The 23841-nt window shown below is 32.7% G+C and overlaps 1 protein-coding gene and 1 long non-coding RNA gene across 6 annotated transcripts in view; both read right to left on the reverse strand.

Annotated features, from left to right (window-relative positions):
* The window catches only part of LOC147907332 (uncharacterized), a 41697-nt gene extending 35020 nt beyond the window's left edge, over positions 1-6677 (reverse strand). The window contains exon 1 of the long non-coding RNA XR_015547397.1: positions 1790-6677. This is a non-coding gene — a long non-coding RNA (uncharacterized LOC147907332). The remainder of the gene's footprint in view (positions 1-1789) is intronic.
* The window catches only part of rho-5 (rhomboid-5), a 188759-nt gene that overhangs the window by 97443 nt on the left and 67475 nt on the right, over positions 1-23841 (reverse strand). For all 5 annotated transcript variants that reach the window (XM_087413348.1, XM_087413347.1, XM_087413349.1 and 2 more), the window contains 4 exons: positions 17197-18675; positions 16524-16975; positions 15565-16105; positions 14514-15029 (listed from right to left, as the gene is read on the reverse strand). In XM_087413348.1, the coding sequence (XP_087269474.1) occupies positions 14514-15029; positions 15565-16105; positions 16524-16975; positions 17197-18644 (2957 nt within the window). In that variant the 5' untranslated portion in view covers positions 18645-18675. The remainder of the gene's footprint in view (positions 1-14513; positions 15030-15564; positions 16106-16523; positions 16976-17196; positions 18676-23841) is intronic.

Below are 23841 nucleotides of genomic sequence, written 5' to 3' on the forward strand. Positions count from 1 at the left end.
TGCTTGAAACCCCCAAACATTTTTGAACTTAAAATGAGATAGATATATATTTGAGCGTTAAAAAGAGAAAAAGCAAAGACGCTCAATATAAAAAATGCAAGCAACGCGAAACAGACCTCTGAGATTGTTACCATGTGCATTCTACTAACTTTGAGGCAAGCATTTGATTGGTTGTTCTGATTTAGTCTGCCGCTGTTATGCACAATAAAATATCTCATATTCTTATATAATACTATGCTTATGGTTAGAACTTGATCGGTTTAGCCGTAATTGAGATTATAATCCTAATCCAAAATAATTCATCGACTTGTGAAAAGATATACGGCCGATCTCGTCGCTATGTGTGTTTAGCGCCGAAATATTATCATATTTCCTGATATACGCATGTATTCTTGAATGTGAGGATTCTGTATGCATATGGCGCAATGTAAATACACAATATCAATATACAATATATGCAAATGTTTCGAGCCTTGTTTTGAGTGTATTACAGAAACTTGTAATAAGGAATAAGATAATGTGAGTTTCTTTCCACAAGTTAAAAGTTCGAACAAAAATCGTTCAAGTAGCAGTGGGCAAAGTTAAAAAGTTTGTGATCAGGTAAAAAATACAAGTTCAAACTGAAAGTTAGAAAAAAAATTGTTCGAATAAGTTAAGTATAAATGTATATAAACCTAAAAAGTCATAAATTATTATATAAACTATTAACAATTATAATCTAGATTTTTAATCACATATGGAAAAAAAAAAGAAAAGTATAAGAGATCGAATAGGTAAAAACCTACATAATATGTTTGCGTATTGAATATTGATATTTTCATTTTTTTTAATTTCTATTATTTTTACTCACTAATACTTGCATCAACTTATATTGGAAATCTATTTTTTCTTGTATAATTCTTGTTTAATTCTTTGTAATTTTGATAACATTATTTTAATACTTTTAATATTATGTAAAATGGCTAGCAGAATTATATTAAATAAAAAATATTGTATAATTTTCATTAAAATCGGGCATTAACTTTGCTACATAAAAAATAATTTAAAACTACATAAGAATTTTAATCAATATTTACATTAAATTTTCTTCCTAACTTCGGTCTAATAATAAGTTATTTCTCCATTCATTTTTCTTTTTAATTAAATGTGATTTTTATAAAATAGGATTTCTTGTGCGTATGCATATACAGGATGAATTTAATATATTTCGTTATCCATCATGAGCAAGTAGAGTGAATCGAAAAGTCCTTTTTTTTGCAATTTTCGCAATTTTGCAATATAACAAGATATTACTTATTAAAAATTGCCAAATATTGGTCTTGAATAATTTTTTACTCAAATACTATCAACTTTATAGAAAAGCTGCAAGAGACAAAAATCATTAATTTTTTTCTCATAAAGTTCTGAGAATTTTGTCAGAATTTTTTAATATTTCTCATGTTGGTAAAAGTAAGAAAATGCAGTACTAAAAAGTTGATGAAAGTACTAAAAATTCTGAAAAAACTTTTTCTATGAGAAAAAAATAAATGATTATTGTCTTTTGCAGTTTTTCTATAAAGTTGATAGTATTAGAGTAAAAAATTATTCAAGATCAATATTTGACAATTTTTAGTAATTAATATCTCGTTAACTATTGCGTAAACTGCAAAATGGTAAATGACTTTTCGACTCAGTCCGATTCTACTTGCTGGTGACGAAATATGTTAAAATCATGCTGTATATTGCAAAATATAAATTTTCTTATGTAAGTAATCCATGCACAGTATTTTAATGTTTTCCTAGTACTTACATGATGAAGGTAAAAATGACGTCAGCAAGTTGCAATGCACGTTCTCTAATTACAAGCGTAAGTTGGTAGATGAACTGACGTAAAGCATTTCAATGTCAGATGTCATTGTAACCGTGAGTTTAACTATATTTGTGTGATATTAGAAGTGTATATTGCAGAAAAAACACACAAACACATAATGCATAAATATAACAAATACATATATATTACAAAACACAAATTTTGTTATTACTCTTTATAAATACGAATTTATAATTCACAGACCCGTTATATATTTATACTCTCTCTAAAATAAAAATTATTAAATTATCATAATTTATATAAATTTATTCATAATTAATTAATTAATTAATTGATGAATAAGTTTTATAAATATAGATATAAATATAATTTTATAAACAAAGAGATATGATTTAAAAAGATGGAGCGATTTCCCCATAGTTTCACGTGAAATCTAGAATCCATATTATTATATACGCGCGAAAAAGGTTGTATTTAACTATAGCTTTATCATATCAAATGATAATATATCGTATCATATTATTGATAAGAGACATAACTTCAGTTCAATATTGATTTAGATTACGTTAGAATTTATCTTATACAACGTTTCACCGTTTTGTATTCACAAAATAACACATTCAACTACACGTGCACTGTTTATTACATTTTCGTGTCACTTAGTACATTAACCATGTTCCAAGAAGCTACTGAAGGAATGCACGAGAACATTTATCATATGTAAAGTAATATACCGTATTTTCTTTAATTAAATCAAAATATTATCTCATCATTCAAATAAAGAGAAAAGTATATAATATATTTCAATACTATCTCAATATAAAATTTTTCGATAAAATAATTATTAATAAAAACAACTTGCCCTTTTTACTTATACTTTTCGCACTGCTTCCGTAAATTTAATTACACACGCGAATTATCGCAACGCTTTCAACATAATTCATCATTCATTATTTTTCTACTATTAATTACCAAAACAAGAGGAAATGTGAAGTTCGAATGTAAAGCTCAAACAATCTTTATAAACATCTTACAATGAGCTATAACAGGTGCTCCGTCAACAAAGACGCGGCGTGTACTGATCGGACGCATGCGTCGCATCGCGTCGCGTCGTGTTGCACGTGGCGGTAATCGTCAGCTGTTGGGCGTCAACAAGTCCCGCTAGAAATGGGAGTAAGAATCGGTTACCACAAGTTACCAACGGAACGTTATGAGCGGAATCAGTGTTGCCAGTATAAGTGATTCTTCGTCAATTGGGTTACTTCAGAGTATCGATGTAACTTTTTCCCTAAGACGAATATATGAAAAGTAAAAATTTTTATGTATGTACGTATGTACATACATATATACATAAATACAAAACATTTTCACTTTTTACATTTCTGCTTTAGGGAAAAAGTTACATGATAAAGATATCCAGATTATTTTACGATAAAATTTGAAATTTACGTTTTTTTTTGGGAGGGAGGCTACTGAGCATAAACCAATAAGCATAACAGGCGCAATTGAGCTATTTTTATTTATTTTATTAAAAAATGTTTTTAGTACAATAATTTATTAATTTTGAAAAAAATAATTTTTATTTATCTCTTTTATGTTAATATTCCTAGCAGATCTGAAATTGACTTTGAAGATCTGTATGGTGAGAGTGCAAAACATTTTGATCGATATTTAGTCCGTTCTTAATTTCAAAATCGTCTCAAGCAATGTCTTATGATGCTAATGCGACTCTGATTGATTCCTATGACATCTTAAGTAGGTTCGTGTTACTTGCACTTTCTGCACTTAGCATCTTTCTCTTGCTTTCTCTCTCTTCAATGCCCGAGTATCTATTTCTCATAAATCTCAATTTAGTACAAACATTTGTGGGGATTTTAAACAACGCAAATAGGCCTAATAGCTTAAAACTATTCTTGAGACTTGAGCAACAATGGACACTATCTCTTGATATATTAAATATAAGGTCTGTTTTTTATAGTTGAGCTATAGAATATATACACTTTAGCGAATCCATCATGTAACTTTTTTCTTAGAGCAAAAACGAGAAAAGTGAAAATTTTTCGTATGTGTATGTATATATACATACATAACAATTTTCACTTTTCACGTTTTCACTTTAGAGAAAAAAATTATATAATTGATATCCTGGAATTTATTTCCTGGAAATTAAAATAGTATGTTTAATATTTATCTAAAGAGAAAAAAGTTCCAGTGCAGTTTAGTGCAGGAATAAAGCCTCGACTTTTTACCTTTTTCTAAGAATTAGAAAAAGACGAAGAATAAGTTGACCAAGAAAAAAGTTAATTTACATTGATAAAAACAGGCATTGATCAACTAATTATATTAATTCGTGTTGATAAAAGCGGTCTCACCAAGGTCCTCTTTCATCAATTTCTGATTAAATTAATCGATGATTACAATTCGCAGAAGTGCCAACAATAGTTTAAACAACAATTTTAACAATTTAATGTATTAGAACATTTCTTTTCTCTTCCTCTTTTGAGACAAACTGTATTTAGTCCTCACGTTGATCCGATGATTGAGTCAACGATTAGCGTTAATAATTGAAGTTGGTGAAAGAGATCCAAGGTGATTTGAACTATGTAAAGCCATGAATTAGGTGACATTATTTCTAGAAATACTGTGTCAACACACTGAGTGGAATTGCGATCCGTTGTCTGCAAGTTGTTGGGACAGAACTAGATCGTTTCATCAATTTTTTCGAGGAAATAAACAAGAAAAGAGATTAATATATTAAAGAAATTTAGGCGTCAAAGGGTTTAAAAATTTAAAAAGAATTTTTATTAAGACAATTATCAGGCAAAATTCTTACGAATGAAATAATTATTGTATTATCAAAACGTAATTTAAGTTTTCTTATATTTTTGCTCTTTCAAATATATAGGAGTGTAAAATGTTATATTTTATATATATAATGATGAAGAAATTTAACGATAAAGTAAACTTTTGTTTATGAAAATTTTCAACAATGAGCATGTTATAAATTCATGACAACATTAATCCTATCAAATAAGTTTGAGAAATTCAAACGACAGTGCAATGAGAGTGCAACAAATTGAAGGAGAGCCTTCACAACAAAGAGACTCAGTGAACGAATACTTATAAATAGATTTAAAAGAAGGAAGATATAGAAAGAGCATAGAGAAAAGAAAAAGAATGAAGAGCAAGAAAAGTATACACACAAAGCTAGATCGAAAATAAGAAAAAAAGTAGAGAAGAGAGAAGTCAAGATAAGAAGAAAAGGAAAAAACATGAGAGAACATAAAGAGAAATGAAGAACAGAAAAAAGAGAATAGCATGGAACGGGGACGATGTAAGAAGACAAGAGACAAGGATAAGATAAATGTGAAGGCTAATAGAGATTCTTACGCAACTCGTTTCGTAGCAAACGCTACAGAGTTACACAGGTGTACAGTATATGATTAGAAAGGATATCATTCTTGTGCAAATTGAAGGTTCATTTCCTATCGAAGGCAGGTTTTACCTGCTTATCAAATTAGAACATTTATTTCTCAATACTGTAAAATTATTTTTACGCATTTTCGTTTATTGAACACTTTCATGCAAAAATACAAATTAATACAAGCGTATTAAATTTGTTACTAAAAACCAATAATCATTAACAAAGGTGTCAGTGAAGAATATGTTGACTGTTAAATTATTTACTTGATAACTTTATTTCTATTGGGTTGGCAAGGATAATTTCGTTTTTTTAGCTCAAAGTTGTATATACAATACAATATCTTCGTCAATAATGAATGAAATTTAAATTTAAAAAAAGGGTTTTAAAGCTCGAAATCTCTACTTTTAAAAGCTTACCACATTTTTTAAGTTTATATGAGTTTGGTAATTTTTACATACCAAAAACTACGAGCTGAAAAAGACAGAAAATTTTCTTCTCACTTTGTGTAACGTATCAAAACAAATTTGAGAAAATTTTCGATTACCTATCGTGAAAGCTTGATACTTTCTCTACAAAATCGTTTTTCTTTAATATTCCTACAATTTTTACTGATTACTGAGTTATCGCGGATTAAATAAAAGGATCATTTTAACTTTAATTGCTCATAACTCCATTAAAAATTATCGTATGCAATTTAAAAAAGAGATTCTTAAATCTGAAACTTTACTCAAAATATATTTATATTGGTTGGTAAGAAAGTAATTGCGATTTTTACTGATAGATGTCTTTTAAAAAAACGCAATTACTTTCTTGCCAATCCAATATAAATAATATTTTTATGCGAAATAAATATTGAATTAATATTTCCTTATTAATACATTATAATGATCTGTTTCTTTCCTATAATATGAAGACTGATACAAAGAAAACAGGTTACAATATTAAATGAATAACAATTAATAGAAAATAATATTTTTTAATATGTTTTAGATAACGAATATTTGTGCATAATTAGACATTTACAGTAATAATTTCTACGATAAAATTCGAGTATTTTCTGATCTTCCCAATTAGAACCTTCTCCTTGCTATCGTATACTTTTGCAATAATCGATTTTGCAGTAATGCATAAGCAAATAACATTTTAGGCTATATATAGATGATGGGATCTAATAGGATTCCGTGGTTTGCGTAGATTCCGCTAAAAGCCTCCAAACCAGTCGGCTACTATTGCATTATCTGACGCATTATTATGCAACCCGCAGCAAGTAGGGGATAGAACCGTGTAGATTTTGTTTATCGCTTTATGTACTGCTGACACTACATGTACGCTGTTCTATATTCATTATATGTATGTACGTTCAGAAATTTATAATCAAAGAAATAAATATTATTACCATTCTATGTGATTGTTATGGAAGTATTATCTTCACGCTTTCACAATCTTTCGGAAAATTAAAACGTTAACATATGTGTATTATATATATATTTATATATTATATAATATATATATATTTTTTTTATTATATAAATATATACACATGAATATTGATTTAAGTTTATTTACATATTATTAGGTGTTGGAATTAATTCGTAGCGTTTTACAAGTGATGGGAAGTACTTTCATTAATGTATTTTTTAATGCTCATGTGAAATAAATAACATTCTTTCATTAAAAAACGCTACGAATTAATTCCAACACCTAATATTTACACACATTGTTATTTAAAAAATACAAATTTATGTATATATATATATATATATATATATATACATTAATATATTTTTTATTATATGAAATATAAGTATATACAACATATTAATTTAATTATGAGTTCTATCTTCCTCACCTGAAACTTTGATTTATTTGTCCTATTTGAGCTGTTCGAATTATCAAATTTCGTCCCCATTTATAAAGACCATATTTTTCGATTTTAATATGATCGCTATCAAGAAACGAATTGTCCTGAATTTACAAAAGACGAAGGAGATTCAAGTTTTTGACTTCTGTCTCTAAAATTCGTTCCCGAAGGAAATATGATGCAAATTCCAAAGAAAGAAACTTAAAGAGATAATAAAATATTCTTAAAGATACATTTCCTTATCTTGTTATTTATACTTTACAAAATGACAAAATGATATTAATTATTTACGCTTTTTTTATGTGCAAGTTAAATTACAACAAAAATGTTATATATATTTATTCTGATAATTAAACAATGCGCATCATTATATCGATCATGCCGATACGCTGTAATATAGTTTGACGGTTTATTATTACAGTTATCTTATTGTTAGACGATACGAGTGGGACCGGAAGTAACCGCATCTCGAACGTGTCAAAATGTATGGACAGGATAAGAGAAAATCGTTGGCAATAAACCTAATAAACTTTAAAAGATGTTAACTCTTAATCGCTAAGGTTATCATGAGATAAATTTATTTCTCACACTTTGCTAAGCATATCAGTACTTTTGTTTCTGAAAATACTTACGAATTTACTTTGATTCAAAATAAAAATCATACAAAAATCATATAAATATCATACAAATCAACGTAAGAGCTAGATTGTAAGAACGTTTCGATTGTAAAAGTATTTTCATTTCTTTCTATTGCTCTAATTTCTCGCAAAACTAAAAAAAATTTAGAATATCCACATTAAAAAGATGTAATGATTCTGAATACATCAATCTCGATAATTAGATTTGCGACATGCGATTTGCAGAAGAAATTTCTATTATAATTATTAAATTAATTATACTATTTGAGAGAGAATTTTATTATTATAATAACATTTTATATTATTGAAATAGTATTTTATTATTATAATTTTAATAATAATTCTATACTATTTTAACTTTATCATTTAATTTATCATTATAAAATTTAATTAAATTATAATAATTTATTTTATCATTATAATTTATTTAACTTTAATCGCATAAAATTATAACTTTGACGACTATAAAAAATATTTATTAAATTAAATGGAAAATATTATTATTATTATACTTATTTCTTTTATTTTGCTATTCCATTTCCAATATAAGTCTATACTTTGATATATAGAATCTAACGTACTATTTTCAAGAAATAAGATATGTTATAACTGCGATTATTTTTAACTTATCAGAAAAGAGTTTAATTCCCAATGATTTTCTGGAACGTCCTTTAATCGGACACTTAACTCACTGCAATAATACATCGAAATAGTGGCCACATTAAGGATGAGATCGCGTTAGAAATTTTGTCTCAGCAATTATTAAGAATCAGAAGAGCGAGAGAGTAGTACAGAGATCCTTAATTGAAACTGACATGGCGACGGCCGGTGTCAGATTGCAATTTCGTGCGATGGGACCAGTTAAACTCACGAACACGACATAATTACCGAAGTTGCTAGCAGCTTGTGGAACATCGTTGTTACCGGTGCAAGACAATGCCCGGATGCTACCTCTTACAACTTCCGGGTCATTCGTCTGCCTCCTCTTTATCCCTATCCTCCCCATCCGTTGGTCTGTCAGCTCTTGCCACCGCGAGTAGATCGTAATGCAGCAGTCTGGATTAATTTTGATGAAATTTAAATGAAGAAGCAGAAGTGACCAACTCTGTGAAAGTTGACTTTGCGAAAGCTGTTCAGGGATCATCGCTTATAATTAATTCCACGGAAATCTTACGAATTTCAATTAACATTATCGTGTTAGCTGCGGATAATAAGTTGTCCAAAAATCCGAATTATTAATTTTACGTTCTTTGTTTCTTAGGTGAATCCCATTGTAGGTTTCGCTAATTTTGTGCGTAATTGACCAATGTAGGTAACATCAATGCGTAACATGAATATCACTAAAATTGCAATATTATTATAATATTGCAATATTCTTATAACAGAGAATTTTTTCAGAGAACGTTCTTCACATTTGTCAAAATTGTAAAATATTATTTTTGACATAAGTATACGAGAAGAAGTTCGATAAATCTCTCTATATTTCAAGCATAGGCTTTAATTTATTCGAACGTGTTCAAAAATATTTTATATTGGCCTATAATTTGTTTCTACGTCTGGCAAACCCTCGATTATAAACCGTTTTATTTTCGACGCGACCTCCAAGATTCAAAGGAACGATCATTTTTAATCATCCGCAAATCGGAATTTAGGACGCGAGTCCATATTTAGCGGCACAGAAACAAAAGCCTCGAAAAGGTCACGCACTTTCATCGCGGCAATCAGATTAATGGAATATCAACTAGCCTGTTTTATCTTTCATATCGAGATCATTTTAAGCAATCGTTCCAAGCATTCTCAATAACGAAGAACGTTATGCACTGAAACTTTTTTGATGGTGCAGCTCATTATACCAATTGATCTTATGGAATGAAATATAATTACGCCTTTATGTAAATTGTTAATGCGTGCCATTTTATTTCTACTAATCTAGAAAAATATAATTCTTAATGATATGACACATTTCAAGAGATGAAAAAAAGAGAGGCAGAGAAGGGAGAGAATTAAAATTGTTCTCAGTCAAATCTAGAGGAATCATGAAGAGTGAAGAAAATGCTGCGTTAAACCAAAATCTCTTGAGCTTCCCATCGACCCCATAAATAACATTTATCCCTCAATTAGGGAGGCTTTTCCATTCTAATTCGTGAGCTTTATTATACAAGCGCATTATTACTTGAGCATGTGCATTGCAGAAGCTATCCTATTTTACCCCGTTCTTCCTTCCCTATCCGACGCTTCGCTTTCTCTATAATCCTCGGGTTACATTCGCAAGCTCTCAACACATGCTACAGCTTTTGCCTGTTCTTAAGCTCACCGTGATCAATATTTCTTTTTTTTTTATTATACCTCGATTTACATCAAAATTTGCGGCTAATCAGCAGGAGAGAACCTCCGCTTTGAAATTTGATATATCGTATGCTTTTCGGAAAAAAAAGAAAAAAAATTAGAATTTTTATGCTTCAGATATTACTATGTCTTTTTAACGCGGCTTTTATTAGAATTAAAATATTTCTAACCGTTGCGAGACAAGTATTTTGCTTTCTAAGTATATGAAATTGTATGTATAATATATATTTATACTATTATATAATATATATTTATATAATTAAACTTTTTATCAAAAACTTTTTATTAAGAACTGCTAATTGTAAAACACCGAGGAGGTAGCCACTAGCTGAAATGTCCCACCGATTACATAATTTCATTTGATTTCATATGATTTCATCTGATTACAAATGATTTCATCTGATTACAAGTGATTTCATATGATTTCGCGTGATATATTTTATCCTTCTTTAATATTTAGTGAACAATAGAGATAAAATGATACATCATGTGTGAAACGGAACGCTCTCCGAGGGACATGAGACATGGCCGGCACGTGTGAGAAGGAGGGAATATAATTGGATTTTTCATTCTCTTTCTAATATTCCTACCACTCGTCTGTTAGAAGAGAACAAAAAATCTAACTGTGTTTCCTCCTCACATGCGCCAGCCATCGATATCCTTGTCTGGCATATGGCAATGCTCGGTTTATGTTTATGCCGTGATGCTGCAGTGATGCCACTTCGGAGACGCTTTAGTCCACAAACGCAATAGAGTAGTAAGCCTTAAATCTTAAGGAATTGATCATTCATAGTCGATCATTCTTTTCACATTCGACTGTGATTAATCAATTTTTTAAGACTTAAGGCTTACTACTCTATTGTGTTTGCGGACTAAAGCGTCTTTGAAATGGCATCACTGCAGCTGAGGTTACCGCGTATTGTACGTAAGTCGCACACAAAATTCCACAGTGACCGTAAGATGTAAACTTAGGTCGATGAGCCAATCAAGATATTACTTTAGGTCTACATAATCTAACGGAAATGGAAACAACAGTAAACTTACCTATAATCTCGCAATAAGGCAATAAAATTTCTACCGGTTGAAACTCGCCTTATGGATGGAAGTTTACTGCTATTTCTATTTCCATTAGAATACGTAGATCTAAAGCAATATCCTGATTGACTCATCGGCTTAAGTTCACGTCTTAAGGTTACTGTTACAGAAATTTTGTCTGCAGACCTAAGCGCTGAGTCATATGTATGTACGCAGTCGCGCTTATGTGCATAAGTTTCGACAGTCCCATAACACAATACGTTTACTTTTTATATTTACGCACTGTAAGCTTCATTCTATCCTTTTTTCGCAAGTAGCAAGTAATAAAGATAGAATGAAGCCTACAGCGCGTAAAAAATAAACGCACTTTAGGTAATAAGCCTTAAACCATAAGAAATCAATCAATCATGGTTGATTATTCTCTTTACACTCGACTGTAATTGACTAATATCTTATGGCTCAAAGCTTACTATGTCTATTTATTTTAGGATTATTCTATGCGTTTGTGCATAAATTTGGTATGCATTCCTAGAATTCTATATATATATATATATATATATATATATATATACAAAAAAGCGCAACCGAATATATATCGCGTCACCTGTGTATAAAACATCGCTGCATATATTGTTTACGTTCTGCTACTTTAGAATAATTATTCATACTGATTTCATCAGACTTCATGGTGATCACACATGATTTCATCACAGATTTTATGATAATTTCCAGAAAATCACAATGATTTCTGTTGATTACATATCATTTCATTATGATTTTTGATGATTACGCATAATTTCATCTCACTTTATGATTGCAAAATAATTACATAGGGATTTTGTAAAGATTTCATAATGATTTCGGGGATCCTGTCCCATGACTTCATTAAGTAGTTATCCCCTCGTAAAACACGCTCCTGTATTCTGGAGCTTATTATATTCAATCATTTGTAGTCTTATCTTCTTTAATCAGAATGGTATCATAAGAACCCCTGTGAAAATAGCCTCCCAGTATTAAAAAAAATTAATCTTTTTGAGAATTCTGTATAGATTTTCGATAGTTCCAAAGTTTCTGACAATTTTAAAAAAATAGTTATGATCATTAAAGGCATAAAAACGCGATTCAAAGCTATGGGGGAACTTATTAAAATTTCGACGTAGGACTTAAAAAATTTTCAATAAATTTTTTGAGAAAAATTTTTCCAGTAATTCTGATTGAAGTTCTGGAGAGTTCTCGACAGATTCTATCGAAAATGTAATTACTCAATTAGATGGTTACATAAGGAGATACATGTTCTTATAACAAATTTTTTAAATTTCGTTTTAAATACATATCTCTTTTATTTTTGAGTTTATGTTGGTTTTAATTACTAAGAATTCTTCGAAATAGATAAAATAACAATTAACATGTCACAGAATTATTGTAGCAAAAAATAAAAATAAAAAATTTTTTATTTTTTTATTTTGTTATGGGTCAAAATTGTTTTTTTATGTATCAGGATGTATCTCTAGACATTTACAAAATAGACCTATTAAGTCAGTACTATTCAATCTCGTTCAGTACTATTCAATCTTGAATTTTGATAAAAAGTTAGCACCCCATTTTTTTTAAATTATCTAAAATTAAATGATAATTAAGAATTCTTGTTATAAACTATATAAAACTCTTTATCTCGTCAAAAGGAAATGGGAACTCTAATCAGAACTATGGAATTTTAATATTGGGATGCTAACTTCACAAACGCAACTTTTTATGTATAACATGAGCCGAATAAGGCCTAGCACTAAATAAGGCCCACTTTCAAATTTATTACTTTAAAATGCGCTTTACGCTTGCAGTATATGTTTAAAAGATTATAGGAAGTAGATAAAAAGGAATTAGAGAATTGGAATCGGTAGCAACACGTTTACTTAACACGACAAAAACTTGTGTGTATGATCCATTTCTAATAACGATTCGCTGTAAAATTTATCAGTACACATCGTTTCATAGTTTATTATATAATACGTCATAATATTATTTAATTTCCTAGCTGGAAAATAACAAATAATTCAATTTTTTTTAATGAGTATAACTTTTTTTTTAAATAATAATAGAGTATACAGATAATGAGAGCGTTAATACAATGCGGGAATTGGTGTACAATTCATATAATAATCAAATAATATTCACATAATATATTAATAATCTACAATGACTGTCGACTTTTGACATGACTGTTAACATAACAAATTTTCAACATTTACGGACTATATTATCAAGACGTCGATGAAAATTATTCACTTTGCTAATGATGGTTTGAAGTAAACATCTAAAGAAGTTTGTATCAATAGTTATTGTAGATTATTAATATATTATGTGAATATTATTTGACTATTATATTGCACAATTCCCGCACTATATTAACACTTTCATTGCTCGTATACTCTATATTATTATTTTTAATTTCGAGAACTCTATTAATATTTAAATTTTGTTTTTTTTGTTTTTTTAACAATGTAGGTACTTATTAAATAAGGTTCATTTTTATGTAATTATTATTATAGCTATTGTTATTTGTTCGTTACGTGAACCAGAAAACGATTTTTAATATTGCTATTTTTTAAGAAGCTAAAATTGTATTCAAATTGATAGAAATTTCCAAAGATAAAATTATAGATAAAATTAAAGATAATTGTAATGTTTGAAAGTAAAATAAATCCTAAGAAATTTTCTTTTTATGATTAATAATCATTTTTAAATTGATTTAGAAAGATAATGTTTATTTTTTGTTATTAATTTTTTTTATGAACCTTATTATATTCATAACCTCAAACCTCAATGTCAGAAACTTTGAACAAATTTTTTTTCGTTCATTTACAAATATTTTATATAAACAATTTTTATGAGTAAATGAAATAAAGATTTGATTCTCATTTAATTTATTCCAATATTTTTATAAATAGAATTTTTTTTAAATAAAATAAATTAGGTAGGTCTTATTTGACTTAAGTATAGGGATAAATATCTTACAGGATAAGAGAAAAGTACTTGGTCTCTGAATATGAAATATTTAAAAAAATATAAGCTTAATAGAAAATTGTTTCAGATAAAAGTGTAAGATTTATTTACTTAATAATTAATATCATCAATTTGATCTTAGGTGGCGTCGCCAAGGTCAGAACAAGTTCACCTTGAATTTTTTTAAATAGAACCTCCTGTTTCTTGTTGCATATTCTTCTAGCCTAGGAAACATTATCCTCTCATTTTAATGCACGTATATAGCCTTAGCCACATTCTGAATGTTCTTTACGTAATTATAATCCTAGATCTCATAAAACCCATTTGGATTCAACTTCAAATATTCTCGAATCTTGTTGAACGGTCTTTCGAATTCATAATGCTCGTGCAAGTACTTACCATGAAGAAGTCTGCGTAGGTATCGCCGGTAGTGTTCCAGGTGGCAAAGACCTCCTCATCTGGCAGCAAGCTCTGCCGTTGGTGGATACGTCTCCGCAACAGGCGGCTGGATTCGTGCACACGTGACGGCCGACACCGATGTTGGCGGTTGTTGTGGTCGTCGCAGTGCCAGCGGTGCCGACGGTGCCGGCAGCACCTGTAGCTGCACCAAATTCAACTGCGGAAGTACGCACTTTAGGTCTCAGCAATGGCGACGTGGCGAACGTCTCGCGCTGATTAGACGTCGTGCTGCTGGAGCTGCTGGACCCAGGACTGCCACCCAATCGACTGGACGTCGCGTATGCAAATCCACGGAACCGGAAATGCGTCTGATACGGATAACCGGAGGGCGGCGGTAGCCGATAATGGTGATGAAAGCCAAGGTCGCGACGCATGTATGGATCCCCTGGATCGCTCGCGGGTACATATCGATCGGTTGGTGTGTGCGCTGCAGGTGGCACATATCTATCTACATATCTGAACAATCAGGAAACCAAGCTTTTAGGTTCCACTCATATGGAAATAGACACAGAAGGACAAGACGTGAAAAATTTTTAATAGAAAATAAACGTTTTTGGAAAATAAAATGATGTAAATCATGAGGTATATATTAAAATACGTTAAAATAATTGAATGAATAATTTTTAATTTCCGTATCGCAAAATTATTAGTATATATAACTTAATTTATATTATAATTTATTTATAATATATGTTTTAATTTTTCAAAAATTAGGTTGCATAACATGTTTTATGATGCAGTTAGAGAAAACCAAATAAATAACAGTTTTACTAAAAAAGAAGTGGTTGAAAATTTCTAAAATTAATTTTATTTTTCTTATTGTTAGAATTGTCATAGTAAGATTATTAATATAATTTTTTTAAGGAAGGAAAAACAAAATTTCTAATTTCTAATTCTAAAATATCTTCAATGATATCTTCTAAGATATCTTCAATCTTATACATATAATATATATAGCAATCCCTTATCATGTTGCCTATCCGATTCTTACCTATCCGGATAGAGCACTTCGGGAGGCGGTTGGGGCACGTATCGTTCAACTGGGGTGTGCGCAGTTGGGGGTACGTAGCTCACGTTAGGCGAGCCGTAAGTGCGATCGGTGGAGGACGTCGAGACGGCGGTGGTACAAGATATGGGTGTTATACGGCCGGTGAACCTGTCCTTAGGCTTCGGCAAGGACAGGTACTTGTCCGTGACGCTACGTGCTGGCGAATAGCGATCAGCAGGAGTATGAAAACGATCAGTTCCGGGAGAAGTCTGAAATCGGTCACCGCTATTGCCTGTAGTAAAGTATCGGTCTTGGCCGAACTGGTGATCATTCTGACTGCCGACCGAGTAGCGATCATAATTGCTCTGAACCGACTTCGAGACCAAATATTTGTCAACGGTATTCTTCGTATTCTGGTAACCACCATTGCCGCTGCGGTGAACGTTCGACGCTTCCGACGTTGGCGAGATTGACGCAAAGCGCTCATTGGAGGCCGAAGATTGAGTACCGGTGGTCGTTGTATAGGGCGAATGATATCTGGAGCCTAAGTTTCGAATGGAAAATGGAAAATGATATTGATAACATTTAAAATTGAATGAAAGTTCATTGAAACATAGAAATTTCAAGCAAAACGTAGAAACTGTACAGGTTATATATATATATTTTTTTTTTTTAATTTTTTAAATTCATCTGTTTATTCTTCTTGAAAAGACTTCAACAGTGTACTGTGATATTACTGTGATACCAAGTTTTTACGAAACGTACTATGATATTTCTGTGGGACTAAGTTTTTGCGGAGTAAAGTTTCAAAATTTGAGGATATAACTAGAGTTCTGAGATATTTAAGTAATCAAATATCAATAATTCACAAAACTAAGAATCCAAATATTAGTGGAACAAAAAATAAATCAAGATGCGCAAAGCACATTTTTTATTTTTAGCTCAATTAAAGCAAAACGCACACTTATCAGTCTCTGACGAGGAAGACGACGAAGAAGATGTCGGTGCCAACAGACGTTCAGTAGAGGAAACGATGTAACGCGGCGTCTCGGCATTGGATAGCCTGCCATCGTGTGCGGGTGACGATCCAGCCAGGTATCGATCACTGGAGAACCTATCAATCGATCGCGATTGACTGCAACGCTGTAGAGCGAGGTCGTTAAAACGATCGTTGCTGGACACGTATCGTGTTTGACTGCCGACTTCCGAGAAACCTGAGTATCGACCGAAGTCAGCGGACGCTGGAGAGCCGATGGACCGATCAGTATACTTCTGGCAAACCGTCTCAACTCCTCTGTCGGTGTAGAGGCGTCGATTTTGCTCGGTATTACTCGAGGAAGTCTGAAGTGATGAGCGGTCTGACGATGAATAGCGCTGATGCGCGCTCTCAGGATTAGGCGAATTCGAGAGGAACCTGCAGACATTCCAAATAGAAGAGACATGAAGTACATTTCAGAACCGAGCACGATTTATAATTCATTGAGAATTATGTAGCAAATCCAACAATTGTTCGACATTAAATATGTGTACATAATATGAATCCAATATCTAAATTTTTACACAATTGATTACTGCAGTAATTCACAAATCCGCAAAATTATTGCTCAGAATCAACTTAAGCTGACGTAAACTCACCTCTCAGTGGTCGTCGCCATCGCCGAATACCGCTCGTGATGTGCTGATGGGTCTTGTCGTGGATACCTATCGTGAATGGGTGACTCACCCAAATACCTTTCCGATTTGTCAACGAATCTTTCAGGCACCGGAGCGTGTATTGGCGAGGAGGATAATATCCTATCAGCGGAAATGGCGGCGTAGCGAGTATCTTTAGCGTAGACCGCGCTGCCCTGGAGTCCGGCCTGAAGTCCTCCCAGGATCGGAGAGGATCCCGAAAGCAGGCGATCAGGTGGTCCAGCGTAACGTTGTTGATCCTTAGCGTCACCTGTATCTGACTGTTGATTGGCCAGCAGCCGTTCGGCGGAAGCAAAGCGCTCCTTGGCGGGCATCGACGATGCTGTAGCGGCATTGTCGGCTCCATACTTGGGCCCCGGAGAATTGGGGGGCAAAATGCGATCAACAGAAGGGTAACCAGCCAAGCTCTGGCTCGAAGCGTACTTCTCGCTCGGACTGGGTGACAATGGCGGTGGTGGGACGAAGCGGTCATTCGCCGGTGCTGGCGACGGCGGCGATGGGAACGTCTCCGAAACGAAAGAGCTTGTGAGCGCATTCGTGTTCGCATACTCGCTGGACCCGCTCGTGCCTGTCGTGTCAAAGCGCAACTCCGGGTTGCAGACCGAGTAACGATCATTCGAGGTTCGTTGTTCGCCGTGCAACGTGCTGACGTCATTGAATCGCGTGAAACGATCAGCACTTGCGTGTGCACCGCCATAGTGTCCCTGCAATGAGGACTGACCAAATGTCGAAGTCTGATAATGCCCGAAACGTTCGCAACTCGACTGTCGACCATCGGCGGTGCACTTGCTAAAATCGACCGACAATTTATCAGATGATTTCTCGTGCCGTTCGCCCCCCATTCGATTCCCCACGTGCTCGCCGCTTTGAGCCTGATAATGTCCGAAACGTTCACAACTCGACTGACGATCCTCTCCACACTTTGAGTAATCGATACAAGACTTATCCACGGTCTTCTCGTGCCGCTCAACCCCAATCCATCCTCCCACATGCTCGCTGCTTTGGGTCTGATAATGCCCAAAGCGCTCACAACTCGACGGACGACCCTCTCCGCACTTGGAGAAATCAATTGTAGGCTTCTCCACGGATTTCTCGTGTCGATCAACCATTCGGGTCCCATGCTCGTTGCTTTGGGTCTGTTGGTCCGACTGGTGACGTTCTTGACCCGATTGGCTTGCCGTACTCGTGACCGAACGCAAGTCGGACGATTGTTGCTGTATTTGCTGCTTAAAGCAATCACCGAGATTGTTGGAACCAATCTGAGTCCCCAAGCCGCCGGAACTCGGCGTGTTCGATCCGGGTAGCGGGGATGATGAGGATCCGTATTGTGCGATCGGGTGCTGGTGCAACAGGAGACGATCTCTTCGGCCATAGTCGTCGTCTGTCGGCATCCTGGTGGCCCGGGGCCCACTGTCAGGACATCTGCAATAAAAGCCGTGATTATAAAACGATGCTAGTAAATACAAACGTAATGTAAATATGGATTATAATAATGTAAATATAAATATAACATATGGGTTCTCCTTCACTCCTAATGTTCAATTTTCCAATCAAATTCTTGTAAAATTATTCATATAAGAATGTATCTGTGTTACAGCTGGCATGTTGCTTATAAATCTTAGCATGTATTGTATCAGAATTATAGCAACTGAGACTGCTTTTAATTATTTATTGATAAATTAATGTTTTCACGATATGATAACTTTAGATAATAACTTGTCAGCAACTTATGTTGTAAAACGAAATCGTCATCTATCGAGTACGCAGTAATTAACAATATAGCAAGTTGATGAACTACTTCACTACATCACTACTTGTACTAATTTTAATAATAAATTATGACAAAAAATAAATTATTACAAAAAATTAGAACTTTTCAACTCAACTTTGAGTAATCTTCAGCCTATATCTCTTAAATATAACGCCGCTAATTTGAAATATTGCATCGCAAATCAATATCTCCAAATTTCTTGAATGTGATTGTCATGGAGCAAACGCGAGACAAGAAGTCGTATTCCAACATTAGTAAATGTTGTCCAATAACAGAGAGTTTCAAAAATAAGTGGTTAAGAACTCAAGCTCACAAAGAATGATTACAACTAGTTAATAATTATTATAAATGAAGTCAAAAATTTTCTTTCTCGTCACATATTAAAATTTAAGAGAATGAACATTCCGCAATAACCAAAACATATCTTATCGGTTTAACAAACAATCAAATAATGATCATTACAAACATCTTCGCCAATTGCACATTTCTTTTTTTCAATACACAGATGCATTGCAGAATGAACATTCTACAGCTATTCTATAACTATTTCTCTATTTCTCTTTGTTTTTATTCTTCTCTCTAACTTGGAAACTATGGGTTTCTCTCTGAATCGTTCATATCTCAATTCCCGTGATGCTTCGCGAAATGCAGCATCCTGGTGACTCGATATAAATATTCTATTAACTGTTCTTATTCATTGCGGCCATTGTCTGATCATTTCTCTCGCATAATAACAGCAAAATTAAAACAAGCGCATCGTAAATTTCTTGTCATTAATTTAAATTGATAGCAGACTTGTTTCTGTATCCATTAGAAAAAACTTTTTCGATTCTTACAAATTAATATAAATTTTTTGTTATTATAATGTGCAATTTATTTTTTACAAATTTGTAGTTAATATCATAAATAAATTTATAAAACGATTACATAAAAATTCGTTAAAATGTTTTCTACAAGATTTTTATTATTTTCATTATCACGTGAGTCAAATAGAAACATTTTGTAGACAATTGGTGTATAATGAATTTTTTTTTGATAAGATAATTCGAAATAAGAATAATAAGTTTATCTTAAAAGCCTGACATGAAAACTATAATATCATTAAAATCTTTAAGCAAAATAAACAACATAAGTGTAGCTTATTTTGTTCTTTTTATGACATATCCTATTACAGTTGCTTGCGGAATTTTGTATTTAAGAAAGTAAAGAGATAAAAGTACGCGTTACATGTATTTTAATCTTTAGGAATTAGCATAAATTAAATCTAAAAAGTGGGCGAGGAAAATGTAAGAACAGATGTTCCCATAATTGTTCTCAGGACAATGTTTGTATTATCCGAGAACTCTCAGAGGATAAGAAAATATTGAGATAATACATGGGACCATCAGGTAATGGCGTTTGATTCGCGCCAAAAACCTGCGACAACCAAAAACGTGTTTGTATAACACATTAAAAATTTGCCAATTGTAAAAATCGTCGGTGGCACCGCGCCGTTTTCTGCAGCGCTTGATTTAGAAAAGACCGAAGCTTTGCAGCGGAAATTCCATGTACAAAATTGTATAGAAATTAAAAAACAAGTCGAGAGAAAATATCGATATTTTACTTTATATAGTAATAAATCGATATAGTAATAGATCGAAGTATAAATGGGGTAATGCGAATTGCATGGTGTTGAATCCTGATAACACGTAGCCTTTCCTACTCAATCTCTACTTTCACCTCCAAGCAAGCATTAAGCCAACGTATCCCGTGTAAATAACCCCATCGGAGATTGGGTGACCAACTCCGGTGTAAAGTGAGGTCAGGACAGACGAAGAAGGAAGAAATGATTTTTCGAAAAGGGAATTAAACTAGGGGTTAACAATCCTTTCTCATAAAAAAGCAATGTCACGAAACCTTAGGAAGATGTAGACGACCCTTAAAAACTGGCAAACTACGAATGGACATGAGACTAGGATACCTGAACATTGTGTAGAACCGGAGTACTTAGGGCGCTGCTGGAAGTTATAGATGAATATATATTGGCGTTACAAGATATATGTCGCATAAGGCGTTGTGATGAAGAAATCGCACAACTTGTACCACAATTGCAAGAATGAACATGTGGAAGGAGTTAAAAGAACGTGTGATAGCGTTTGAAATTTTAAACGCAAGAATATAAATAAAAGAGAAGATCTTTAACTACTCACTCAACATGCACCAACCGAGGAGAAATCTGAAGATTAAGAAATTTTCTATGGTGAATTGGAAAGAATATATTAGCGATGCTGATACACTTTCGACACGAAATGACAAAACAATCATAGGCAATATGAACGCTAAAGGGAGGGAGTAGACTTTCCGTCCAACAATAGGAGCACACAGTCTACATCAGAATTCAAATGATAACGGGAAACGACTGATCAATTTGTGGCATCAATGAACATGACAATAGTAAAGGTGCTTTCAGATTTGGCCAATATAAACCAAATTTGCACGCATTCACTAAATTGATCTACATTCATGGATAATTGTGCATGTTATGTGCCTGTATATGTATAATATTTGACATATATGTGTGTAATATCTGCAATACATTGGCCATATACATATGTGCATCTAGAGACACCTAAACACAATGTTTGAACAAACGCACACACAAAGCTATTTAGATGTCACCAAATGGCAACATACAAAACCAGATTGATCATATACTTATAAATACAAGACATGGGTCAATGTGATGAACTGCCAGAGCTATAGAGAAGCAAACATAGACTCAGACTCACTTCTTAGTAGTAACTATCTGCGAACTCAAATATCAAATATAAAACAAAAAGACAATCTAAAAATAAAGAAATATCACTTGTACAGATAACGATGATTAAAGTTCAATGCAAAGTCCGAATACAAGAAAATCTGTCGGAAATTATGAAGATCTACAACACATTATGACAGGGAGATGTACTGTCCTATATTTCTTAATCTGGCTTTGGAAAAAGTTATAAAACAATCCGGAATCACAAGGAATGGAACAATCTAACAAATCTATCCAAATCCTCATTTATGCGGATGATATTGACATAATAAATAGATCAGAAGTTATCAAAGAAACCTTCACTGCTCTAAAAAATGCAATGGGACTTTCAATAAACATCAGTAAGACAAAGTATATGCTTGCAACAGTGCTGACATAAGGGAACAATGAGGATCGATAATAATGAAATAGAATTGATCAGAGAATTCATATATTTGGGATTGTTGATAACTAATGATAACAATAACACAGCAGAAATAAAAAAGAAGGATCTTGCTAACAAACAGATACTACTTCGCTGACCCAATTAAAATCACAGAATATCAACAGCGAAATAAAGAGCAAACTTTACAAAACATTGATAAAACTAGTACTGACGTATGACTCAGAAACGTGGATACTCACAAGGAAGGATGAAATAACGATAGGATATTATGAAAAATATATAGAGCCATTAATGAAAGAGATATGAAGACAGTGATATAACTTTCAGTTGTACAGAATCTTTAGGGGGCCGGATGTGGTTAAATCAAATTAAAGTGGGTTGACTTAGATGGATAGGACATATAATGAGGAATGATAATGATCTTATCATCATTATCATTCATGACGATATTATCATTTATATACTAGGAAACATTGTTGAAAAAGCCAATGGGACAGAAAGGATGGGTAAGATCAAAAACTAGATTTCTGGATAATGTCAAAAACAATATAAAAATGATTGGAATTAGAGAATTGAGACGAAAAACCCTGGATAGGGACGTATGGAAACAAATTCTAGAGGAGGCTAAGGCTTATTCAGGGCTGGAACATCAAAATAACAATAACTAGCAATAAATCTTCGCAACAAGGAGAAAAGATAATGGATTATTAAACATTTTTTATTAAATATTTTTTAGAAGATTATTTAGGCTCAATTGCATTAATGTTATTTTGATTTTAAGCGAGGTTTAAAAGGTCTTTTTCTCTGTCTTTTTTTGGCTTTAAAAGGAGGCAGATAGAGTTTTAAGTCTCACTTAAAGTCCGGGTCTTAAGCTAATAGAAGCTATATATATGATGCTCTGCTTTCTATCATTTCGCATCGTCGAACATTACTTCCGGTCCGGGCAAGCTGCCTATTCCTTCTATGGAACGTCAAAGAAAATCGGAGAGAGCCTTTCTCGTTCGGCAGAACTGAATTTGACAAATGGTTTTATTCGGCAGTTGACGAATGTACGTGCGCGCGACACGTGTCACGCGTGGTCGCGTTCTTCGATGGCGGCTGCCGAGAATATAGCATTCCGACGGAATTTCGGAAGTCACGTCGAAGGACGTCGTCGCTCGTCCGCGAAACGACCCCGGGCCTTCTCGAGTCGCCGTTTGAAATATTTATGATGGAAAATTTGCCAGATTGGGATTGCATGGAAACGGTTTTGCACCGCGATAAAAAGAAATTCCAGTACCGTTTTTAAGTTTTAAGAATTAAATTACACTACGAAAAATTGAGAAAAAGTATTATAAAGAGAATTTGTTAACTGTATTTCTTATAAAAAAATTTATTTTTTTTTTTTAAATAGAAAAACTCAGCATTAATGTACAAGGTTTTTTAATGATAATTATTAATGTCTACTTAAGATAAATTAATGTCTATTTTAAAGAAGAAATTAATAAAATAATTAAAAAATTCTTTTCTTTCTTTCCCTTATATAAAAGTACAAAATATAAATCTTCAACAAACTCTTTAATTATCAAATCGATAATGATTACATTAATAAGATGGATATATACACATAAACGAAAATTAATAAAAAAATATAGT

Source organism: Acromyrmex echinatior, chromosome 14 (genome assembly GCF_024713525.1).
Source record: "Acromyrmex echinatior isolate Ae372 chromosome 14, ASM2471352v2, whole genome shotgun sequence".
NCBI lineage: Eukaryota > Metazoa > Arthropoda > Insecta > Hymenoptera > Formicidae > Acromyrmex > Acromyrmex echinatior.